The 26,860-nt window shown below is 35.6% G+C and overlaps 1 protein-coding gene across 23 annotated transcripts in view; it reads left to right on the forward strand.

Moving 5' to 3' along the window:
* PLCXD2 (phosphatidylinositol specific phospholipase C X domain containing 2) overlaps window positions 1-26,860 on the forward strand; it is a 96,636-nt gene that overhangs the window by 21,254 nt on the left and 48,522 nt on the right. For 7 of the 23 annotated variants that reach the window (XM_074214454.1, XM_074214463.1, XM_074214453.1 and 4 more), the window contains 2 exons: window positions 348-14,901; window positions 26,590-26,744. The exons of 2 other annotated variants lie outside the window; for them this stretch is intronic. In XM_074214454.1, coding sequence (XP_074070555.1) covers window positions 26,648-26,744 — 97 coding nt within the window. In that variant the 5' untranslated portion in view covers window positions 348-14,901; window positions 26,590-26,647. The remainder of the gene's footprint in view (window positions 1-347; window positions 14,902-26,589; window positions 26,745-26,860) is intronic. 14 more of the 23 variants (XM_074214451.1, XM_074214464.1, XM_074214462.1 and 11 more) reach the window with 13 other exon arrangements.

Here is a 26,860-nt window from a genome sequence, read left to right on the forward strand (position 1 = left end):
AATCTGAGTGACCTTTCAAGTATGCAAAAGAATGTTTTTGAGTAAAAACAGTGATTTCACTAGTGTAGGGACTTTCTCACTGTGGAAACTCCTGTCATCCATACAGATAAGGCTCCTTATCTCTGAAAATTTAGTCTTTTAAAGTGACTGAGATACTGGGAAAGGAAGTGACATATCTATGATCATAAATCACTAATATATCAAAGATGAAACCTGAATTCAGTCTTCCTAACTCCAAAGTTAGCTTTCTATACACCAGGCCTTAATGTCCCTCACATGAGAGGTTAATATATTCCCCTTCCCCCCCAAAAAAATCATACCTGTTTCTCCTTTCTTTCCTTTGATAGGGAAAAAAATGCTTAATTTTTACCTTGCACTTAGGTGACATATAGGGAAGAATATCATGACAGTGAAGATTACTAGAAGTTTATAAAGGTGAGTTTTCAGGGTAGGAAATATCTAAAAATAAAATAGCAGCCATATGTCTGGACAAACATAGATCCATTTCTGTCAAAATACCAAGGGATGGATGACCTTAATGGAAAATGGGAAATGGACCTGTGGGAAGATAGGATCTTTGACTATTCTTTTGGTCAACAGAAAAGAATTTTGAGAGACAAGGATTTAGTCTTCTAATTTAGCATTGCAGGAATGTATTGCTATATTATGAATAATTAAAAACTTAATAGGTAACTGATTAAAAATGAGCAGTCATGTGGTCCTATGAGTGACGCTGGCAGTTTGTGATTAAGGGTTATTAATAGCATTCTCCCCACCCCACAAGACAAGAGAAATTAGATCTGATGAGTTTGTCCCTTTGGATCAACAACAAGATTTTTAAGATGTTAATCGTTTGAATAAGAAGTCTCAATGCTGACGACCCAGATCCTGAAGCCATGTGGGATCATTGTCAAATATAGTTTGTTTATCTTCAAGACATCTAATAGAGACTCTGGGCTTTCTAAATGAGCAATGCTGTGGCCTAGAGCAATAGTACATTCAAACTGGAGTTTCCCAAGGATTGCAACCAATTTGGAGTATTAACTAGAAAGACACAAGCAAGTTTACAGTCCTGTCATTTAATTATGATTCTCACATGCATAGACAGTATATAGTAGACTCCAGGCAATATACCATTTACAGTTTTCAAATTAACATTTTATAACAGGTACTGTTCAGTTTTGTCACATCCTCTTTTTCTTATCTGTATTTTCTTACACATTCATCTTCACTGACAGGGATCCTGCATATGAGAACTGTTTATCAGAGAGGAGGTATGTGCACAGAACCAGGGTGGAAGCAATGGCTGAGCAAAGATAGGACATTCATTGGACAAGCTCCAGGAGTTTGTTCAAACTTGGGGTCATTTTTCTGAGAAACTGGGAGATAATTCCAAGGATCTTTGGGAAACAGAAATTAGTACAGATACAGAAGATAATTAGCCTATCCTCAGGTACTACACTTATAGTAAATTTTTGACAGAATTCCAGTAATGTGGATTAACTACAAGGCATTCCCACACAGCTAGCCTTGGGGATTGCTATGCACAAACCAGTCAGCCCACAGAAATTTTTCATTACCTTATTACTTCATCGATGACTTGCTCCATACTTGATAGAATTTTAGCATTGGAGTTAATGAAGGTGAACACCTGAAATGCAATGCCAGTGCTTCTCCATGTCCTTTAAATTTCTAATTGAAAGTGTATCCCTTTCGCATGACAAGAATTTAATGTAGTTATTGAATTGCATTAGTTATGATCAGCAACAGCAGGATCATACAAATTTGCATGGATCTCTTGCCTATTTTTTCTGAGGTCTGTTCTTATTTTGTGAAGAGCATGATTTTTTAACATGGGATAGAGTGTAAAATACAGTGCTGAATTTGTCCGCAGAAGTCTGACTCTGTCCCAAAGATGTGTAATTTTACTTAATTTCTGAGTCTCAGTAAAGTGTCCCCATGTGATCCTACAATCTTCTTTTGAATTTTTTTTTTAATTCTGAACTTAGCAATAGTTAAAACCCAAATTTCAGTGGTCTTTTCAGTCACGTCCTATTCTTTGTGATCCCATTTGGGTTTTCTTGGTTTGTCATTTCTTTTTCCAGCTCATATTACAGAGGAGGAAACTGAAGCAAATAGGGGTAAGTGACCTGCCCAAGAAAACACAATAAATGTTGGAGGGCAGAAAATTAGTTGTCCTGACTCTCCAGCCCTGGCACTCTATCCACTTTGCTACCTAACTATCCTAAAATTCAAATAACTCAATATAAAAAGTCTTTTTTTTTTGGTTCTTTCTATTGAGAAAACTCAAATATTTCAATATAGAAAAAATATAGATAAATTATGATTGTATTAAATATATCAAGAAAGTAACAAAATTGCTAGTTTGGTTCCCTTTCTGACTTCTTTTATTTTTATCTATGTATTTTAAAATATTTTGTTGATGCTCTTTGCTTAAAAAAATTACATCTCTACCTACCAACGCACTCAGCCCTCCTTTGTAGCAACTGGTATTATAATGTTTTTGCCAAAGCTTTATGGATTTCAGGGATCTTTGTAATACCCACCAGGGAATTATATGATAACAATTGTTATTTTCAAATCACGAGGAGATACTAGGATACAAAAAGAAAAGTGGTTGAGTTAAACCACAACTTAAAAGAGAAACCAAAGAGACTTATAAAGATCAGAAAACCATGGCATGAATGAGCTAATCCTTTCCTACCCTACTGCACTATTAGAATATATTTGTAGACACAGAGATTGCCACAGTGTCTTAGATGCCACTGATTGGGTTTGCAGTGATGAAAATAAGCTTTGTTTTAGAATATTGACCTAGATCTGAAGAGACTTTTCAGCAAATTCATTCACTCCAGATAGCAGAGTTGGGTGCTGATCTATTCTAGCTGAACAATGCCTATTTTTCTGAGATGAGACAGCTAGCAAACTTTTTATTGGCTCAAAGTCAAAATGGATTCATATAATAATTACCTAGTATGACTTCAAAATAGGAATATACATTTATACTTATGTTTAGAAATATTAGCATAAGGCTTTTAACAAGTATAATCTAGCTTGTCAAAATACTAGTCTTTCTCTGAGTGTAAATTTTAATTCACTTTTCCCACTGTGTTTATTGTGTAATTCCCCTCAAGTTCCATCATTTTGAGCCATTTAGACAATTGCTTTCTAGAGTTTTCTTTCCATATTTTCTAAGGAGCACCAGGCTTACTCTTCTATTAACAAATAAGAATAAAAAGACATTCATGACTGAAATAAAGAAGTTATCATGTTTACTAAAATATCCTAATGGAGCAGAGTGAATATAGAGATGCCATCCTCCATTCATTATAAAATTCTACATTCTAATTTAATATAATTAATCTCCCCAAAAAACAACTTGGAAAAAGCACTTGGCATAGTGGGATTTTTTTCTTAATTCTAATTCTTTTTTTAAAAAATTCTTTTTGTAATTTTCATTCCAAATATATTTCCTCCTATCCTTCCCATCAAACCATCTCTTGTAATTTAAAAAAGAAGAGGAGGGAAAAGTTTAATAAGACTAATACAATGGGGCGGCTAAGTGGTGCAGTGGATAAAGCACTGGCTCTGGAGTCAGGAGTACCTGGGTTCAAATCCAGTCTCAGACACTTAATAATTACCTAGCTGTGTGGCCTTGGCCAAGCCACTTAACCCCATTTGCCTTGCAAAAACCTAAACAAAACAAAACAAAACAAAAAAAGAAAATGACTCCCAAATCCATATATCCTACCATAATTTCCTGAAAGTTACTGAGTTATTCTAACACACACACACACACACACACACACACACACGCGCGCGCGTACGTATATAGGCATCTCAGAGTTTACTTGTCCAAAATGGATCTCATGTTTGTTCTTTTAGTTATCCTTTCTTTTCCAAACTTCTCCATTTCCCTTGATAGCATCACCCTCTTTCTAATCATCCACTTTTAAAGCCATGGAATCATTCTTAATGTTTTCCTTTCCTTCAACCCTTGTACCCAATCGGTTTTCAAGCCTTGTCAATGAAGTCTGCAACACCTCATATCTATTCCCTTCTCCTCACTCAGATATCCTGTACCCCAGTTTATTCTTCTTTCTTTTAACCATTTCAAATGCTTTCTAATTTATCTTCCCTCTTTCAGTCTATCATCTGGATAGTACATCCTCTATACAACTACCAAAATAATGGTCCTAAAACACAGATTTGACTAAGCCACCATCTATTCATATCAAAAATCTCCATTTTCCATAGGATAAAACAGAAAATCCTAGCATTGAAAGTCCCTTCTAATCTAGCTTCTATGTACATCTGTCATTTTAACATTTTCTGTTCTAGTTAAAATGGCCTGTTGTTGCTATTTAGTAATTTTTTCAGTCATATCTGACGCATCATGACCTCATTTGGAGTTTTCTTGGCAAAGAGACTGGAATGATTTGCCATTTCCTTCTCCAACTCATTTTACGTATGAAGGATCTGAGACAAACAGGGTTAATTGCCTTGCCCAGGGTCACACAGCCAGTAATTCTGCAAGGTCAGATTTGAACTCAGGAATATGAGTCTTTCTGACTCCAGGCCTGATACTCTTATCCACCATATCACCTAGTTGAGTACTAACCTGGCCTAATTTAGCAAATCCCCATATAAGACTTTTTCATCTCCTTCTTTTGTATGTTCTCATAAATTTTCCTGCATCCTACTTGTCTGACTTCTCCCTTCACCTATATGTACTGCCTTCAAAGTGTAGCTTATTTGCCAGTTCTTATAGGAAATCTATTCTGACCCCTCCAGGTATTAACTATTTGTGTTAAAAATGCTTTCTTTACTTTGCCTTACTTTGTGTTCACTTTTGTGTGTGTGAATAGGGTTTATCTATTTTGTATCAGATTGTATCTCTTTCAGGGAAGAGACTATTTAGCTTTTGTCTTTGTATTTCTAGTTTGTTGAACACAATAGTGGATTCCTGGTTGTCTTTAAAACTCTACCTCCACATGAAGGCTCCTCTAAGATCTCCATTTAGTGATAATGGTTGATGAGAGTGAACAAAAGAAGCTGACTTTCCTTCTGATAGCTAGTAAGAGAGCTCTGCATTTGGAGTCAGAGAGTGTAGTATAAGTAATAACTAGTAAGAATAAGACTGCTTACTGCCTTGGGGCACTTACTTCTCTGAGCTTCTTTTTTCCCCATTTGTAAAATGAAAAGGTTAGACTAGATGATTTCCTAGATATCATTTGGCTTTGAATCCTATAATTTCTTATAGGAAAGACCACTGTGAACCATATGTCACCTTATTTGGATTAATCTTATGCTCTTCTAATATTCTATTTACATTGACAACTTTCTATTTTTTTACTTTAGCAGCCCTATCTTATCTGAAAGTGACCATTGAGATCACCTAATCTGTTGGGGGTTTTTTTTGGTTGTTGTTTGTTTTAGTTTTTGCAAGGCAAATGAAGTTAAGTGGCTTGCCCAAGGCCACACAGCTAGGTAATTATTAAGTGTCTGAGACTAGATTTGAGCCCAGGTACTCCTGACTCCAAGGCCTGTGCTTTATCCACTACACCACCTAGCTGCCCCTAATCTGTTTTTAAAGATAAGGAAGCTGAAGCTCTGAGTGTAATGCCTTGCTTAGAATCCCATAGTTAATAAGTAGCAAAGGCAGGATTTTAACTTAGTCTCTGAACATCTACTGCAGCAATCTTTCTACTATAATATGCTGCTTCACCTTTTTGAATTTTCCATAACACTTAGCACAATGCTTTTTATATATTACGTGTTTCATCTGTATTCATGGTATAAATGAATGAAAATGAGATTTCTCCAGTAGTCTCCTTAAAGACATAGGCAAAACAAAAGATCCCATACATCAATTCTGGAAATTTTTTTTTTAAACTTTGAGGCAGATTCTTGTAACCTTTAGGCTTATATTAAATATATTAAATTTTGAAGAGATATATTGTATATCTTTGCAATGATGGATGACATCATTTATCCTTTATTAGCCAACCTAACAAATTGGTATCATTGGAAAGAAACTATCTTTTGCTTTTAAAAATAAAATTAATTTGATGCTGTGAATGTCTCTGTTGACAGTTAAGGGTGACCAGAACTCCCTCATGTATTTTAATATCATATATTTCATATCTTATATAACATATATCGTACATTTTAATATCAGTTAGGAATTTTTAAAAACATTTGTAGAGCTCATAAATAAAGTAGTTAATTACATACTATGTACTAAATGTATATATAATATGCACATATATGGATACATAAATGCACATATATTTATGTATACATGTATTATATATATGTGTATAAATACACACCCATATCCTTCAAGGATTCCACATGAAGCTCAAGAGATTGAGGAATAGAGTCATGCACTAATTATTTCCTATTATCTAGGTACACAAGGACTTTGAACCTGGAAAATATAATTAGAGAGGATAATAATAATATCCCTAGTGCAAGAGGCTGCAGTGATAATCTGGAGGTTAATGATTAAGAAGCAGAGCCATAGGCTTTAAAAGGGCACCCAAAGGTTTATTATTGTTGTTATTTAACAAGAAGCTGAAGAATTCAAGCATTTTTGAGTTTCTGAATGATCATGTGATTCTCAGAAAATGTATTAGTCTTATAAGGGGAAAGCTCAAATAGGACTAGCCCAAATGCTTTGTTAACAATAGTGCTAATAGCTTATTACCTCCCTGGTCCTATGGTGTTCATATTACAAAACGAAGCAAAACAATTCTCCACAGAAAGATAAAAGGAGAAAATCAAACTATACTGAATCTAAACTTATAAAAATACTAATTCATATAAAAATGTGTTGAATTCCATTTAATTGAATCTATTGAATTGAAATCTAATATGTTTAATCTGTCCTTGAAAGTGTGATATTTAAAAAATTTGAGAGACATAATTTGGGGTATTTAATCATTTTATTAATTATGCTAGCATATAATTAATGAAAGGAGTCAGTGACACTATCAAATGTCAATGACCCCTGATGGAACTCACTCAATCCTTATATGTAAGAGTGAGTGTTCCTGAGGGTTATAGTCCACTCTAATTGGTTAACAATATCATGAAAAAAATAATAATATAATATAATAAGAGGTGGACTGTTTTAATGAGGATCTGGGCTATATGATTGATCACTCAGTCTTGCTCAAGGAGACTTATCTACTGCCTATACATATTTTCTGAGATCTGTCAGAGTAAAACATAATGGGCTTCCCCCACCTGAGTGAGGTTTACAACTGGGGAGAAATTTAATCCAATCTCAGTATCAGCAGTGTTTTTCAGATGCTGGCTTGGCCTGGTAGAGAATTAGTTTACAGAAAGAGATAAATCATGTGTCTCCTAGATATTAACAATTATTTAATGATTATTTCTCTCCAAAGCCTTAGTTTAGAGATCAAACATTAAAACTAATAAAACACTAATACTAGGTCAGCAATTTTTAGTCCTCAGAAATAAACAGCCTTTAAGGAAAATACAATGATAGCTTTTGGCAATGCAAAATTAAGAGAAAAAGGAATAAATGCTGATCATTTTTATCCTTTGCTTCTAGTTTTCAGTAATTTCCTATTTTCTGAATTAAATACTAAAGGTCACTGCAAAGACTATCAAAGCCATTTAAGATTCATCAAGCCCCTATTAAGTGTGAGACAGCTAGATGGCCAAGTATAAATAACTCTGGGCCTGGAGTCAGGAAGATCTAAATTCAAATCTGACCTCAGATACTTTCTATTTGTGTGAGCCTAGACAAGCCACTTAACCTCTGTTTACCTCAATTGCCTCACAGAAATGGGGATAATAACAGCTCTTCCTTGCATGATTTCTGGGAGGGTGGAGGAAAAAAATTTTAAAGCATAATGCTACAGCATCTCTTACACATCCCCATTGTGATTTTGATATGTCAAAGGTCAGCATAAGAAATAAAATGGGAATTTGGGGGAAGTTTTGCTGAAGCTGCAGAAGACCAACAGATGTAAAGGCCAATAGATGACAAAGAGCCTGTGATCAAATACTTAACTCAAATTTAGCAGCAAGAGACTCTAAACACCTGAGAAAAGAAAAAAAAATTGGTATGAAGGGAGGGACAAAAAATTTTATATAGATTTTCCAGATTGTGAAGATGTGTAAAGGATGCCTGTTATAGGTACTATATTACAGTTGGATAGAGAAAAAAAGTTTAGAAAAGACAACACTTCTTATCTTAATATTTGTAGATAATTTAGGAGAGAGAGATACCACAAACAGGTAGTTATAAACAAGGATAATATGGTATTTTTAATAATAATAATGATAAATAGCATTTCTATAGTGTTTGCAATGTGTCACACATTGTATTAGGCACTGTACAATTTATTATCTCATTTGATCCTCACAACAGTCCTGAGAGAAGATAGTTGTTATTATTATTCTCATTTTACAAATGAGAACACTGTAGCAAACAGGTGAAGATACTTGCCTGGGGTCACAAAACTAGTTAAGTGTCTGAGGCTGGATTTGAATCCAGACCTTCTTAATTCTAGTCCCAGTGTCACCTGTTGCTTTAGAGAAGTGAGGGGGGGGGGGAGAAAAAGAAAGGGAAGAAAGAGAGTGAGGGAGAGAGGGGATGGAAGAAAGAAGGAAGTCTATGGCATTCTTCCAAGCCACTTGGAGGAAGAACATTTGAGCTGAGCTTAAGAAGATGAGTAAAAATTCAAAGGGCAAAGAAGGGGAAGGACAGTGATTCACTCATAGGGAACAGTATGAGCAAAGACAAAGCTTCACAATAGCATAATACATTTTCAAGGCAGAAAGATGTCTAATTTTACTGACATGTAGAGTTCATGGAAGAACGTAACAGAAGATGAAGTTACAAATGAAGGGATGTATCAAATTGTGAGGCTTTGATGGCAGACAAAGGGTTAAATCTTCCTTGATAGATGATAGGCAACTCCTAAGCAAGAGAGTTATAAGATCGGAACTGTGCATAAGAAAAAGAACAGAGATGTCAAACTTATAGCTAGTAGAGCAGAAGCAGATTAAAATGTAATTGGGAAATGTTTAGCAAAATAAATAAAAATGCAATACAGTATTTTCTATGTCAATATAGCCCATTGGTATCTGTTTCTGTTTGTATTTGATGCCACTGGTATAGAGGATAGATTGGAGAAGAGAAAGAATGGAAGCAGGAAGTTTTTTTTAAAACTTACTTATTTTTCCAATTATGTGTAAAGATAATTTTCAACATTTTTTTTGTAAAGTTTTCTTTCCCTTTCCTGCCTTTCCCTCCCCCCCCCATTTTAGGATATCAAATAATCTGATGTAGGTTGTACATGTACAATTGTGTCACACATTATTTCCATATCAGTCATGCTGTAAAAGAATAAGAACAAAAAGAGAAAACCCATGAGAAGGAAAAAAGCAAAAAATATTTTTAAAAACCCTGAAAATAGTATATTTTGATCTGCCTTTAAATTCCATGATTCTTCTCTGCATGTGGATAGTAATTTTTCTGTCACAGGTCTTAGAATTCTTTAATTACTATATTGCTGAAAAGAGTTAATTCTATCATAGCTGATCATGTTGGTATTAAAACATACAGTGTCTACTCAATTAGCTCAGTGTCAGTTTATGTAAGTGTTGTCAGGTTTTTTTCTGAAATCAATAATATATGCTATTTCATTCATATACTACAACTTATTCAGTCATTTTCCAATTGATGAGCATCCCCTCAATTTCCAATTTTTTTCTACCCCAAAAAGAGCTACTATGAATATCTTGTACATGTGGTTCTTTCCCCTTTTTTGTGAATTCTTTGGGATACAGAAAAAGGATATGCAGAATTTGGCTGCCCTTTGGACATAGTACCAAATTGCTCTCCAGAATGGTTGGATCCGTTCACAGCTCCACCAGCAGTGCAGTGTGTCCCAGTTTTTAGAAGTGGAAAGATTTGAAAATTGTAACAATATGGGCAACTAGGTGGCACCAACCCTGGAGGCAGGAGGACCTGAGTTCAAATTTGACCTCAGATATTTAATAATTGTGTAGCTATGTGACCTTGGTCAATCACTTAACCCCATTGCCTTGCAAAACAAAAACAAAAAAAAGAAAGTTATAACAACAGTTCAACCAGACACTAATAAGGCCTTTGACTAGAAGAGTAAAAGAGAGAATAGGAAGGAAGGTACAAATGAAAATTTTATTGTAAACATAAACATTATTTACCCATAGTTAGATGTGAGATGTAGAAAAAAGGAAAAAGTAAAAAATAATATCAGTATTTGAAACATGAATTATGGTATACCCATGTATTCAGAAGTATTAGGTTTAAAGGGAAGGATGCTTGGTTTTGGATAAGTTGATTTTGATGAACTGATCAATGGGAGATAACTTGTCTGAACCTCAGTACTAGAGATAGAAATGGAGGTTTGTGAATATCCCATATAATTAAAACATTAGAAATACCAGACAGTCACTCTTGCCCCATCCAAATATATGCTGGTAAATATTTAACAACTGTCTGTCTGGGGGGAAAATACATACTACTTTTTTTTTACTTTAATCTATATTATTAAGTCTAGACAAGCAACAAAACAGCAAATCAAGGCCTGATTTGTAATATTTACCAATTTCCAAGATGCAAATATTCAATCTGAAAATTTAATAATTCTCCTTCTGGGTCTATTTTGAGTTGATTCTAGCATACATCTAATTCATCTTTACCAATATCAAGGGGAAAAGTAGCTAAAGAGAAGATGATCATAGGTAGAACCTTAGAGGTGGTATAGTGGAAGGACTACTTAAAAGTGCCAACTGTTTCAGAGAGGTCAGGAAAGATCACTGTGGAAAACTATTGGATTTCTCCCTAACAAGTCTATTGGTGACCTTTTGTAAAGAATTTCAATAGAATGGAATAAAATAGATGGAAATTAGATTGAAATTTACTGAAGAGTAAATGTTTGGGTAATGACTCATTTAAGAGATTTATTTTAAAAAAGAGGAACTAGGATACAAATTTGAGATGAGGTTTAAAAAAAAGTCAAGGGTTGAGTATTTTTAGAATTGTAGAGACTTGAACAGTTTATAGACAGGTATGAGACCAGTATAAAGGAAAAGATTAACATGAATAAAAGAGAAGGGGGGTGATAAAAAAGCCAAAGCATGTTAAATGGAAGCAAGAAGAAAGAGCAATCAAGAAGACAGATAAAGAGATTAGCCTGGGAAAAGAGCTAAGACTCTCCTTCTGTGAGTTAAGAATTAAGAAAAGGACAGATGAAGAAAAAGACATCTTAAAGAGCTGAAGGAATTTATACAGAATGCTTTTGAATACCTACCAAGGGGCGATAGACTGTTTATAGCATTAAGAGTCTGGTGGACAGGGATTAGGATTTGTGAATTTTGGATGCCCTTTGTCACCTAAACTGAACAAATGCCTGGTGGGAGGCAGGGAGGACTGGTACATTTTAATCTTTAATGACCTTTTCCTGCCTCCAGAAATCCTTTCATTCTTCCTTCTTTAACACACTCTCCTACTTCATTCAGCAGTTGTTACATACTTCTCTCCTCTCCTATATCCACTACAACCATCCTGTCCTTTCTCCTCTCTTAGTAGATGCCATTCATTCCTGCTTTACTGAGGTTATAGAGTCCATATTTCTTGAGTTCCTTTATCTACCTCACAACTCCTCTTCATATTCATTCACCTTATCTATCCTCTTTTATTTCAGTCCTCAAGGGGGGAAAAATGGTCCCTGTGTTCCTTCTCCATGCTCAGGGTCAACTACTCAACTTTTTTTTTTTTTAGATCTCAGTGCTTGACTTTTTTTTTTCAAATAATTCATTTTCTCTCCATCTCTTACCACTTCCCTTTAAAGAATTGGAAAAAAAGAAAAAATAATGAATATTTAGTCAAGAATAAAAAATTTTCATGTCTCAAAATATGTCTCATTCTCTATTTTAAATCTGCCACTTCTCTGTCAGAAAGTGTTTGGCAAATTTAGATCGAATCGTGATTTATGTGTCTTTGAACTGAATTCAAGCCAACTCTTTTGCTTTTGCCCTTGATACCATCACCTAATGTTTAATCTGGGAGCTTTTCTTAGTATTCCCTTTCTATTTCATTTTCAATTTTTCTCTCACTACTATTTCCTTCCCCCCACTCCAAATATACATACTTATATCTACCCCTTCCTTAAATTTACCACTAGAGACAGATAGGTGGCACATTTGGATGGAACTCTGGCCCTCAAATCAGGAAGTCCTGAGTTCAAATTTGACCTCAAGCACTTGCTGCCTAGCAATAAGCTGTGTAAGCATGTACAATGTCAGCCTAGGTGACAAACCTTGCTTAAATTTGAGCTAAGTATGCAGTCAACCTGAAGAAGATGTCCTTTTTAAATATCAATCTCCAAGGGAAAAACAATTGTCCCTGTGGGCCTACTCCACGCCCAAGGCCAACTACTCCATTTTTTTTATTTTAGATCTGTGCTTGACTTTTTTTACAAGTATTTATTTTCTCTCCACTTTTTTTAACCACTACCGCCACACTGAACAATTGAAAAAAAAAAATGTCCAGAAATACTCTTAGAGATGGAAAAAGCTGAGCTATCTCAAAATTTATCTCCTAATGATATGTGTGCCAATTGGCATTCCCCCCCCCCCATATTGAAATGGTTTATTTATTTCTATAAAAATTTTAGGTGGGTTTGAAATTGGGCCAGTAGCACGCCTATTGCTTGGTGTGCTAATAATCTACCTTCGAGTTATTTCCTGAGTTTGTCTCATTGACCAGAGCAAGGTCTGAATCAGGATATTCTTTCAACAGATAATCCTAGGCAAATCATTTAACTTGCTTGCCACACATTCCTCAATTGTGAAAAATGAGATTATCATTGCACTTTCCCCTCAAGATTGTTGTTAGGATCAAATGATTTGTAAAGAAAATACCTGTTCATTACTTCCTTAAAAAAATTCCTTCAGGCTTCTGTCATATTTCTTTTCCCTTCCAGTTTCAAAGCCTTGAAATAATAATCTTCATCCCTGATTCCACTTTCTCATCATTTTCTCACATCAGCTCCTTGAACTTGCTGTTTCACCCCCTCCTAAAATTTCTTTCCTCCAAGATCACCAATAGTCTCTTAACAGCTAAATCCATAAGTCATTCCTTGGTCCTCATCCTTGACTTCTCTGCAGCTTTTGGTACTGTCAATTTACCCCTCCTTCCTGAACATTCCATCCTTCCAAGGTTTCCTGTGACTGATCTCTCTTTTATTTGCATGACCACTCCTCTTCATTTTTTTTTTAGTTTTGTTTTGTTTTTGTTTTTGTTTTTTTGCAAGGCAATGGGGTTAAGTGGCTTGCCCAAGGCCATTTTTCTTTATCATCATTCACCTTCCACCTTAGAGTAGAGACTCCTCAAGTCTAGATTTTAGGTCCTCTTTCCTTTTGATACTCTTCATCATGATGATTTGATCTACTTCCATTAGTTCAAAAATCTTTTCCCTGCAGATTATTCCCAAATTTATGAATACTGCTCTAATTTATTTTCTGAAATCCACAGTATCTTACTGCCAGCTGGTCATCTCCTCTTGGTGTCCCCTGGCACCCTAATTCACTATGATCAGTTAAAATGCAAATGAAGCTACTCTGATATATCACTTTATCCCCCATCAAATTAGCAAAGGTGAAAAAAGTTGGGGGAAAATGGGAAAAATCAGCATTGTATGGACTATAGAAAACAAAGCCTGCTAAATCATTGCTGGTGAAGCTGAGCATTTGTCACATTATTTTAGAAGGCAATATGGAATACACACTTCTTCATACTTTTCCATTTAGTGACCTCATACCTTGGGTGGGGGTGGAGGAGGGATTATTGCCAGTCAGAAAAGATCTCAAAATATCCATAGTAGAATTATTTGTAATAGCAATAATTTAGAAACTCTTATAATTAGCAACTGGGAAATAGTTGAAAAAAATTGTGGTATATGATGGTTATAGAATATTCCTAAGCCATAAAGAATGTCAAATAAGAAATATGGGAAAACTTATATAAAGTGATAGAACTCAAAAGAAGCAAAGCTGAAAGAATGATATGCCATTGAATACAACAATACAAATCAAGACAACATTAAATGGCAATACACTTCAGGTCAAATAGGTAGGAAAATACTGATACTAAGTTACCAAAACATTTGTGGCAGAATACATCTAGAGAAATAAACTCAGGATGTACAAGATCTAGGTCCATATCTGAGCTCTTGATTAATTATTAAGTGAGTGATTGTGAGCAAGTCCCTTGTCTATGGCCTTCAGCTTTTTCATTTGTAACATGGGGATAATAATTAAATATATAAATAAGAACAAATAATTAAAAGCAATCAATGTACTTTGCAGAACTTTTAGAAATGCCATATAAATCAGTTCTTATCAAAGTTAAAGGCAGATAGATGTTCTTTTAACAAACTATTTTAGGAGTAGCTAAGTAGTACAGTGGATAAAACACTGCTGACCCTGGAGTTCAGGAGGACTTGGGTCTAAATTCAGCCTCTGACTATCTGTGTGACCCTGGTCAAGTCTTAACTTGAATGCCTTCCCTTTTGTTTAAATGTTTTGTGGAAGAATATACTTTGCTGGCGAGTTGTGAGTATACTCATATTTGCTGTGTCAAAATTTATCTGCAAAAAAATAATAAAGGAAGTCTTCCTTATTTCTGTGTAGGACCTCAGCCTCTTCTAAGTCATGCAGCTTCATAACTTTAAATCCACTCATGTCAAGTCAACAAGCATTTTTTTCTTTGTAATTTGCTGTTTTATTTAATGTATTTGAAAACATATTGAGAAGGGCTCCACAGATTTCCCCATACTATCAAAAAAGGTAAGCTTGATCATTATTTTGCTGCTAGTAATAATGATAATAGCAAAACTTTCAGATTTACAAAATGCTTTACATATATTACCTCATTTAATCCTCAGCAACCTTGTAATGTAAATATTATCATTAGCTTCATTTTAGATAAGGAAACTTAGGCTGAAAGCAATTGTCACATGGCTAATATGTCCCTGAGACTGAATTTGAATTAAGTTCCTCTAGATTCCACTGATTCACCTAGCTGTCTCTCTAATGGATAAGAAGAAGGATTTGAACCTAGAATTGTTGACTCCACTTATTATATACTATATACTCAGTTAAACATTAGGAATATAAATGCAAGTGGAAAGAAAATCAAAGTCTACCCTTTTAATATTCTAATGGGGAAAGACATCAATTAAAAGGAACTTGGAAAAGAAAACCAGAGGCAGAGAGTAGATGAAAATATTCCATGGAAGAGGATGTTGTAGTGGAAATCTGGGAGAGTCAGGTATGCAGCTTGGAGAGGAATGAAGAGGTGCCTTTTCTGGGCATCCTCCTTAAAATGAAGGTTGTAGAAAACCTGGAAACATCATATACAATAGCAGCAACATTTTATGAAGATCAACTATGATAGATTTAGCTCCCCTCAGCAGTGCAATAATCAAAAACAATTCTAAAAGAGTTATGATGGAAAATGTTATCCACGACCAGAGAAAAAACTATGAAATTTGAAAGAAGACCAAAACATACAATTTTTACTTTTTAAAATTCAATTATGTGTTTTTATTCTCATGGTCCCCCCCTTTCCGTTCTGATTCTTAAGACTAATGTGAAAATGTTTGGCCTTATCATATGGGTATAATCAGTATCAGAGTATTGTCGTGGGGGGAGGGAAGGGAGGGAGGTAGAAAAATATGGAACTCAAAATCTTACAAAAAAATGAATGTTGCAGAGGGCAACCAAATAGGGCAGTGAGTAGAGCACTGGTCCTGGAGTCAAAAGGACCTCAGTTCAGTCCAGCCTCAGACACTTTATAATTGCCTAGGTGTGTGACCTTGGGCACATCACTCTTAACCCTATTGCCTTGAACAAATTCTTTTAAAAATGAATGTTGAAAGCTATCTTTATGTGAAATTAGAAAAAAAAATTAACATTTTTTTAAAAGCTGAAGGTTCTGGAAGAATCAAGTCAATCAGAAGGAGAGGCAGAAACATAGAAGAGTACTTCTAGCTTTTGAAACCCAGAGCAGGAGTGAATTTCTAGGGTGAAGAGGTTTCTAGAGCATTGTAGAAAAAGTCGATGGGGGGGGTGGGCCCAAGATGACATGAAGGCAGGAATTCCCTGAAATTCATTCCCCAAAAAACTCCAAAAGCCATCAAATTATGACTCTAGCCAAAATTAAGAGAGGGTAAAACCCACAGAAAGACTAAATGATACAATTTTCCAGTTCAAGACAACTAAGCAGTTCCATAGGAAAGGTCTTTTTCACCGGGACCGGGGGTTGGAAAGAGCCCTAGCTGCAGCTCAGCTCAGTGCAGCACAGCACAGCCCAGCACCTGGATCCGTGGCAGAGAGGGCAGTTTCCAGACCTCTTGGCCCAGGAATCAACAGGACCACTGGAAGGGGTGGTGATAAAACTGCCGCACCAGCTTCAGAGTAGCCCTGCAGTGAGAATCTGCAGCGGGAACCAGAAGAGCCATCCTGCAATTTCAGAGCTCTCAGCCCACAGGTAAGGAGCTCAGGGAAGACTGCAAAGGTTCTCTGCTCTCTCTGGGGCAGAACTCACTGTTTGCCCACACTCAGATCCAGGTTGCAGTTTGGGCTCCCATACCACCATAGCTGAGCAGGGACCCTCCTCACAGCTCCAGGGCAGAGGGGAAGGACTGTGGTCACCCACATTCCAGAGCACAAACTAAAGAACAGCCAGGGCCTCTCATAAGACCTTGGAGGAATTAAGGTTCCTGTGGATTGTCCCCCAAAGTCCCTAAAGCCTTGGAAGTGCAGGTAAATAAGTCATAGGCTGAGGACATGGGCAAACAACAGAAAAAGAAGACTGGGCATAGAAAATTACTTTGGTCCCATGGAGGACCAAAATATATATTCAAGAAGCTGACAAAGTTGAAGTTTCTATATCCAAAACCTCCAAGAGAAATAGAAAATGGGCTCAGGCTATGGATAAGCTCAAAAAAGACTTTTGAGGGGCGCCTAGGTGGCGCTGTGGATAAAGCACCAGCCTTGGAGTTCAAATCCGGTCTCAGACATTTAATAATTACCAAGCTATGTGACCTTGGGCAAGCCACTTAACCCCATTTGCCTTGCAAAAAAAAAAGACTTTGAAAAGCAATTCAGGGAAGTAGAGGAAAAATTGGGAGGAGAAATGAGAGTGATGCAGATAAATCATGAAAACGAAGTCAACAGCTTGGTGAAAGAAATACAAAAAATATACTGAAGAAAATAATATGTTAACAATTAGTTTTGGCCAAATAGAAAAAGCAACTCAAAAGGAAAATGAGAAGAATGCCTTTAAAAAGCAGAATTGATCAGCTGGAAAAGGAGATAAAAAAGCTCTCTGAAGAAAATAACTCTTTCAAATGCAGAATGGAACTAAAGGAAGCTGATGACTTTGCAAGAAATCAGGAAGAAATAAACCAAAAAGAAAAACTAAATTTAGCAGAAAATGTGATATGTCTCATTAGAAAAAACAACCGACCTCAAAAACAGATCCAGAAGAGAGAATTTAAAAATTATTGGTATACCTAAAAGTCATGACCAAGGAAAGAGCCTAGACTTTATTTTTCAAGAAATAATACAGCAAAATTGCACTGAGATCCTAGAAGCAGAGGGTGAAATAGAAATTGAGAGGATTCAGTGATCACCTCCTGAAAGAGATCCCAAAAGAAAAACTTCCAGGAATATTATAGCCAAATTCCCAAACTCCCAAGGTAAAGAGAAAATACTAAAAGCTGCCAGAAACAAACAATTCAATTACTTTGGCTCTATAGTCAGGATTGCACAGGATCTGGCAGTGTCTACATTAAAGGTTCGTGGGGCTTGGAATATGACATTCTAGAAGACAAAAGATCTTGGTTTACAACAGAGAAACAACTACCCAGCCAAACTGAACATCCTCTTTCAGGGGAAAAGATGGACTTTCAATGAAACAAGGGACTTTCAAACTTTTCTATTGAAACAACCTGAACTGAACAGAAAGTTTGATCTCCAAGCGCAGGACTCAGATGAACTATAGAAGGGGTGGACCAGAAGGACTAGTTATGAGGAAGTTAATGATGTTGAACCATTTGTATCCTGCATGGGAAGAAGATACTGATAACACATATGAACTTTCTCATTTATAAGAGCATTTAAAAAGAGCATATGTAAACAAGGTGCAGGAAGGAGCTGAATAAAATGGTATAATATATAAAAAGATGGAGTCAATGGGAGGAAGAGAAAGAAGAGGAAGAAGGGGCTAATATGTCACATAAGAGACAAAAAAAGCTTTTTGCAATGGAGTGTAATGGGGGAAGTCAAGGGGGAATGAGTGAGCCTTCATTCTCATCAGAAATGACTCAGAGAGGAAATAACATACACAATTAATAGGGCATAGAAATCTATCTTGCCCTAGAGAAAAATGAGAGGAAAGGGACGGGATAAGGAGGAATGGGAGAGAGGGAAGTAAGGAATATGTGATAGAAGAGAGGGAAGAACGAGGGAGAGGGTACTTCTGAACAGGGATAGGATGAAAGGAGAGAGAATGGAATAGATGAAAGTGGAGGGAAATACAACTAGTAATAGCAGCTGTGGGAAAAATATTGAAACAACTTCTCTGTTGGACTTATGATAAAGAAGACAATAAATCCCAGAGACAGAGTCGTTGGAATGTGAGCACAAACTGAAGTACACTTTTTTTTTCTCTCTCACTATTATTGACGTTTCTCTATCTTTTTTTTGGAGGGAAGGAGGTTTACTTTTACTCTCACAACAAGGTTATTGTAATAATATAAAATAAATAAACCAAAAAAATTTTAAAATGGACAAAAAATCTATCTTAGGAATGATAACATTTTAAGACTATACCATTACTAATAATAACTAAAAATTACTTATATGATAGCATCTTCATATATCATAAACGGTTTGACTTTTAAAAAAAGAAAGAAAAAGTCAACCAGTGTCAGGAATGCAACTTAGAGAGAGGAAGAAAGACCAGGATGGTCCTTGACTCTTCCTCTTGCAAATGAGGACCGAAGGTCCCTTAATTCAAGCAACTATCTAATTCTGTTGATTTTCCATCCACAACATTCCACGTCTAAACCTCTCAATAACTTTAACACTCTTCAAGGCCCAGAGCAGATGCCAGTCCTCCATGGACATTTCTCTAAATATAGTGTTCACTCTATCATCAAATTACTTTACTTAACACTTATTTGCATAAATCTTTTATTCCCCTAGTTGAATGAAAGCTTGTTGAAAACAATGACTGTTTTGTTCTGGTCCCCCCCCCCCCCCCCACAGAATTGAGCACAGTGCCTGTTAACTGATATTTAAAACTAATAAGTGAATTTATTTAATTGTCACAAGTCCAAGCCTATTTTTCAATGATTCTTCAGGTTTTGTGTCCTTAACTAATTTTCAGAGCCACCTCTGAGCTTATCATTTTGTACAAAGCTTATCAGATAGTAAGCACTTAATAAAATTTTGCTGATTGGTTGATTGATATTATGAGGAGGCATTTATAATGTATTACTTTGTAATTTATGAGGGACATGAAGTTTAAAATCCTAGTAACTCAGATTATCCATCTACATGTGCAAATCTGAAATTCTGACGAGGATGCAGATAATTCAAGTTATTTTTTTTTTAGGTTTTTGCAAGGCAAATGGGGTTAAGTGGCTTGCCCAAGGCCACACAGCTAGGTAATTATTAAGTGTCTGAGACCGGATTTGAACCCAGGTATCCCTGACTCCAAGGACAGTGCTTTATCCATTATGCCACCTAGCTGCCCCTAATTCAAGTTATATTTGCTTTATTCTTTCTGTGTTTTCCTAAATTACTAGAATGAATAAAATTATATCAGGTTTCCTAACTCTTGGATTCTTTCTCCAATGGCTTGCCAGTCTTTTCTTGCAACAATACCTTAAAAAGAGTTAGAGCCAGATCCATTTATTATTTATAGCTTGCTAATAATAAAGGTCATTTATGATTGTTGTAAAGAGTAGTGAGTTTGTTTCTGAAACACAGTAGTGAAAGCGTATAGTATTTTATGTCCACATTTTTCATGATTGTTGGTCTCATGCCAGCTTTCTGTAAGACTCTCATTCATAGTGATAGGTTAGAACAACAATCCCCTCATGTCCTTCTGCTAAATTGGAGAGTATTTTTAAAACCCTTCTGCCATTTGTGGAATTCATTACCTTTTCCAAGCCATAACTTCATTTATTACTTTGTTCTTCATTGAACAACCTTAACATCCAGTCTTGCAATTTTTATTTGACAATAATGTACAGATGTAAAATCTGAGGCTGCATGAAATAATTTCATAAAGGCCCTTCCTTTTGGTTAGTTGCAAAAGAAATAGATCTCCATAAGAGAAGAGCCTTCTCCATGCCTCTCCATCAACCTTAATCCAGTGCAATAGTCATTTAATAAATAGTCATACCCACTGTTTCAGTGTCAGGCTGTGATCACAAGTATGATATAGAGAGGGATAAGGAGCTTAAGGTGGGGAGCTAAGTGGTGCAGAAGGTAAGAGTGCCAGGCCTGAAGTCAGGAAGATTCATCTTCCTAAGTTCAAATCTGATTTCAGATACTTACTAGCTGTTTGACCCTATGTAAAGTCACTTAATCCTCTTTGTCTCAGTTTATTCACCTTTTAATGAACTGGAGAAGGAAATGGCAAACCACTCCAGTATCTTTGTTAAAAAAAAACAAACCAACAAATGGAGTCATGAAGAGTCAGATATGACTGAAAATAATTGAACAGTGAGACTGAGTTGAAACTAGAAGAGCATGTAAGTCTGGATCAAAATAAACGCAGAAATAGCCAGTGCCCAAGTCAGACCAAAGCTGGTAAAATCTTGAAAATAGAAAGCCAGAGTTAAGAGAGAGGACAAAGACTTGAAGGATCATGATAGGTATCTCAGGTTAGAATTAAGAATGCATCAGTTCAGGTGCTGAGCGAGATGCGCAGAACCAGAAAAACATTGTATTCCTAACAGCAATATGGGGGTGATGAACAACCTTGATGAACTTGCTCATTCCATCAGTGTAAGAATCAGGGACAGTTTTGGGCTTTCTGTGATATAGAATTCAGGGAAAGGATTGTGGACCAAAAGACTATTACCTTTAACTTAGAAAAAAACTTAACTTTTTATGTAATTTTGCTATCTCTTATCCTTTATTTTTCTTCCCTAAGGATATGATTTCTCTCTCATCACATTAAACTTAGATCAGTGTATACCATGGAAACAATGTACAGACTAACAGACTGCCTTCTGTGGGGGTGAGGGGAGGGAAGCAAGATTAGGGGAAAAATTGTGAAACTCAAAATAAATAAAATCTTTCTTGGAATGACAAAGGAAAAGAATGCATCAGTTCAGAGACTTCAGAGATCAGATCTCCAGCCAGAAGACCAGCGGACCAGAAATAAGAAACTTTATTATATATCAAAGGCTATTATCTTTGTATTTTTCTGTTAAGAAAGAAAATGTACTCAGAGTACAGATGAACTCAAATCATCATATGAAAGGAAATGATCTAATGTGTATAAAGGATCCTAGAATTTTTTAGAGAGAATTGGGGTTAAGTGACTTGTCCTGGGTCAGGTTCTGACACCAGGGTCAGAGTTCTATTAATTGTACCACATAGCTGCCCCAGGATCATAGACTTCTGAGAGACTTGGAAGAGACATTTGAGATCTAATCCAATTCCCCCATTTTGGGGGGGGGGGGGGACTGAGAACAAATTGTCCCAGGCGTGAATTAGCAAGGGTTCTTAATATTATTCTTAATATTATTTTTTCTAATTGACATATGTATTTTAAAATATTACATAAACTTTACCAGACTGCCGAAAGGTTTCATATCACAAAAAAAATTAAGAACTTCTAATCTAGTTCTACTATTGTAAACTCCCCCAACTACCTTAACTTTTCTGATATATATAGTTCTTATTCATATCCAAAATTAATCTCTTGGACCATTAAAAAATTAACCAGTGTTGGGCTAAAACAAGTATAATTCATTTTAGCTTCACCTGCATTTGATTTTTTTTTTATCATTTGGTCTTTGATTTGTCTAAGGCTTACATGTCTGTGTATATAACTTCAAATATCTTTAACAAGATGATTTGTTTGAGGTTTGAGTATAATTTCATATCTTTAGGTTAAAGAAAATTTTATTTGAAATTCATTGCGTACATTCTAAGAAACCAGAAGCTTCTGGATTTTTAGTCCACAAAGTACTTAAAGAATTTGTAATTTGCAGATAAAGAACTCACTATTTTATGACAAAAATTATATTTTAATGAAAAAAAACTAAGGACCATTCTTTTCAGAATTACTAAGGATTAGCTTAGGAAGAATGAATCTCTATTCCTGCATTGAGATTTTTAGGAACTACCATTTTCCTTTTGGAGTATATATTTTTGCAGTTCTATTTATACTTCGGTGCTCCCTCTTTTTTCTCCTTTTCTTTAGCACATGAGAAGATACTTGTCTTTTTTTCCCCATTGATTCTCCGCTTTATTAAGTCTACTGCTGCTTTTCTTTTTTCTTGTACTTTTTTTCCTCCTCTGAAAAGATAAGTATTCATGAGTGCTTTCTTGATTACTCCTCTTCCTTATTCCTTCTCTTTCCATCTTCTCCATCCCTCATACTCTTTTCCTCTTTGTACTTTTTCCTTCTTCTTAATAAGAGAATTCACTTAAGTTCTTTTCATTCCTTTTCTTTCTTCTCATCTCCTCTCCTCCTCCCTCTCCCCCCCCTTTCTCTCTCTCCTTTTTCTCTATCTCTTTCTGTTCATCTCTCTCTTACTGTGCCTCTGTCCTCCCCCGCCTCCTCCCCCCCTTCCCCTCTCCTTTTTCTGGTTTCATGCTCAATGGGTTCCTTCTCTCCTACTGCACTTTACACATAACCTCACTGACTTGATTTCTATCCCTCTTCCACTAAATATTGTGTAACTAAGAATGCTTGTGACTTGTCTTAATGAACTTTGGAACTCAGCAAGAATTTTGCACTTCTGTGTTTTTGCATCTTTAATAGTTTGCAGTACTTGTCTGTTTATATTTTTGGCCTTGCATTTCAGATACTGTGGGTTTGTGTATTTAAAATACTCACACCTCTTTTTTCGCAAGTCAAGAATCAAAGAGTTTAGAACAGGAAGGAACCTTTAATGTCATCTAGTTCAGATTCCTTATCTTATGAAATCAGAAAACTCAGGGCCAGAAAGATACTGACTTGCAGAGGATTAGTTAATGTCAGAACAAAAATCAGAATGATTCAGTCTCATATTCATTCCACTACACCAGCAATTCTCCAAGTGTGATCCAGGTCATCTGGAGATTCCTGCAACCCTTTCATGGAATCCTCAAGGTCAAAACCATTTTCATAATAATACAGAGATATTATTATTTCTAATGTAGTGAACATTGATAGATACAACTCCCTTAAACAAAAGTTTTTTCTCAGTAATTTTTAAGAGTATTCAGGAGTCCCAAGACCAAAAAGTTTGAGAACAGCTATATTAAATGAAGCTGCCTTATTCCCATCTTTTAAGAATCAATAGACTGAAAAATCTTTGTTTTCTAGACAGCTTGTTGACTCTAGGAATATTTCATTAATTATTAGAAGTTTCTAATTTACTAACAGCTTGTGCTCCAAAATCCATTTATAAATTGTTTGGAACCTGGAATGCATTTCTCAATAGAAATAACATAAAAGTTGGTAATAAAAGTTTCCAGCTCACAAAACATTTATTCAGTTCATAAAGTCCCTACAATACGATATTAATAGTAATATAAAGCCAAACTAACAAGATTACAGTGTTTCTCTATATAGACCTTTTTGATGGAGTGGGGTTGAAACCTAGATATATCTGTGGCAGGGAAAGCCTGAATTACCTTCAGAGTTTTTAATCATATTCCTCTTGGTTTGCCCTTATCCAGAAACTTTGGGAAATCCCTTTATGGAATAAATCAGATGACTGACACTAGTTTTTCAAACATAAATATGGTTGGATGTGGTAAGGCAGGTGATAGTTTTACTTAAAGAAAAGAAAATCAGCATTATGTATTCTTTTAAAAAGTACTTGATATTCAGTAGTTTCAGTTGATTCCAATTCTTCACAACCCCATTTGGGGTTTTCTTGGCAAAGATACTGGTTTGCCATTTCCTTCTCCAGCTCATTTTATAAATGAGGAAACTGGGGCAAATAGGGTTAAGCGACTTGCCTGAGGTCACACAGCCAGTAAGTGTCTGAAACTGGGTTTGAATTTAGGAACATGAGTTTTCTCTAATGATCCCTGGATTTCCTCTGTAGTGCATACAATCATTGACCAACCTCTTTTAGAACATTTCTGTACATGGACATTAAAGATTAGTTGCTTTTTAGTTGCTTCTAACTCTTCATGAACCTATATGACATTTTCTTGGCAAAGAGACTAGTGTGGCTTGCCATTTACTTCTCCAGTGAACTGAGGCATACAGAGGTCAATGACTTGCTCAGGGACAGTTATTAAGTGTCTGAAGTTAGATTTGAACTCAGATTTTCCTGACCTCAGCACTCTATCCACTGAACCACCTAACTTCCCATCAAGATTAGTAGCTTAGAGTTTATAGAATTTACGTTTTAGAAAATCATGACATCATCTATTTCCAGTTCAGAAGAAAAGCTTCTGAGGATCTCTCTGAGCTTCCACAAAGACATTGTAATTTCAAAGAAATTATAATTTCAAATTATTTTAACATCCTGGAATACAATTAATCTAGACCAAGTAATCTAAATTTATGTGCGCATTCACAGTATCTTATTATCTCTCCTGCATTTTAGTTTTCTCTTAACCAATTTTTTTTGCTTGTTTATCTTTTTTTTTCCTTGTTAAGGAGAATGAAATAGAAAGCAAACTATATTTGAGTTCTTCCACTTTGTCTCCATTAATATCATCTGCCTTGAGAGATCCTATAAAAAGTCTTTCTGGATTATCATATTGTCATTGACAGAGCCTTTTTAAAAAATTGTCCACACATTTCTGCTTATTCTGTGCTTTGGTATTTCTGATGTTATTCTTTCAGTTCTCTGTCTTTCTCTTAAATGATCTAAATACAGTAAATCCCAAAGGTGTTAGTACAGTTTAAAAATCTTAAAACTGCACTAAGACTTTTGGGACACCTTATAAGGTAACAATTCTCAAATTAGAATTCTCCAGTGGAAAATGTCCTAGTGTTTTTTCCCTTTAGGAAAACTAATGATATTTTAATTTAACAGAATAGTTTTAATAGTTCTTTATTTGCCCTGGGATACTTACCCTGGGACTGTCAGGACAGAAAAGCCTTTGGAATGTTGGGACTTCTTGATTAGGTTGGAATGCAATAGGAGTAGTTTAAAACTAAATTTGAAAAGGAAACTGGACTGGTGGTTCCCATTCTTCAGTAATAGCCATGGTGAGGGGAGAACTCAGAAACTCACATACCGAAAGTCACATGGTAAATGTAGTTCTTGACAAGGGCAATAGGACTGGATTTTTTGTTAACAGAACTAAGTTTGAGTTTCTGCTTTACCCATTTAATACTGTATGATGCCAAATAAGTCACTTAATTTCCTTGTTCCTCAGTTTCTATCTCTGTCTGTTTCAATGAATTTGAAATATCATTGATGTACACTCCCTCCATCTGTGAAGGTGACAACCCATACTTATCTCTCATCCTGTACTATTCTTGACCATATCCTTCCTTAAATTCTCTACAGAGGATCTTTCCAATGTTCTGGAGGCTCTTTTCTAGATACTTTTAACATCCTGGAATAGACATATAGCATTCATAATCATCCATCTGTTAGCTCTCCATTCAATTACTTGTCTACCTCCTTGTCTAATCATACATTTCCTGAATGACATATTTCATGCTACTTCTTATATGCATTTCTTCCTTGGCAATGTGCAATAGGATATTTATACCTTCCACACATCTTTCCATTGTTCTGTGGATAATCTGCAATTTAATACTTAGAGATTGTGGCGTTCCATAATTCACAGATTTCTGTATCTAGCATAATATTGACTTGATATTGGGGCGGCTAGCTGGTGTAGTGGATAAAGCACCGGCCCTGGAGTCAGGAGTATCTGGGTTCAAATCCGGTCTCAGACACTTAATGATTACCTAGCTTGTGTGGCCTTGGGCAAGCCACTTAACCCTGTTTGCCTTGCAAAAACCTAAAAAAAAATATTGACTTGATATTAAAAACAGAGTTTTGTTTGAGGAAGCAGTCTGGGAATCCTTGAAAGAGCTCCATGATTTCCAAAATACAATCCAACCGTTTCCTTTTCTCCTATTCAATTCTGGACCCATTTTATCATCTGTGTAAGACAAGTATATTGATAGATTGCTTTTATGAACTTCCTGGCTGATTACATGATATTCTGGGTATAATAAGAACTCTTATTTAATTTGGTTTTTCTGACATGACTTAATAAACAGATGCTTTTGGAATCTTATTTTAGAATCTTATTGAGCAGACTTTGTTTTTCTGGGGACAATATTATCAGCAAAATACTATCCATGAATAAAGGACATGGAGGATTTCATCTTCTCTTTCATTTGGACGCTCCTCATTATATCACTTATGACAGTTATGAATGGGAATCTTCCATGACAGGTATGACACTATGCTGGCTAGATCTACTAAAATTCATATTATGTAATCTCATCTGGATCCTTATTTCTGCAAAGCAATCCTTGTGTAACACCTCCTAATTAATTCACTAACCCATT

The sequence above is a fragment of the Macrotis lagotis genome, chromosome 1, assembly GCF_037893015.1.
Source record: "Macrotis lagotis isolate mMagLag1 chromosome 1, bilby.v1.9.chrom.fasta, whole genome shotgun sequence".
Classification (NCBI taxonomy): domain Eukaryota; kingdom Metazoa; phylum Chordata; class Mammalia; order Peramelemorphia; family Peramelidae; genus Macrotis; species Macrotis lagotis.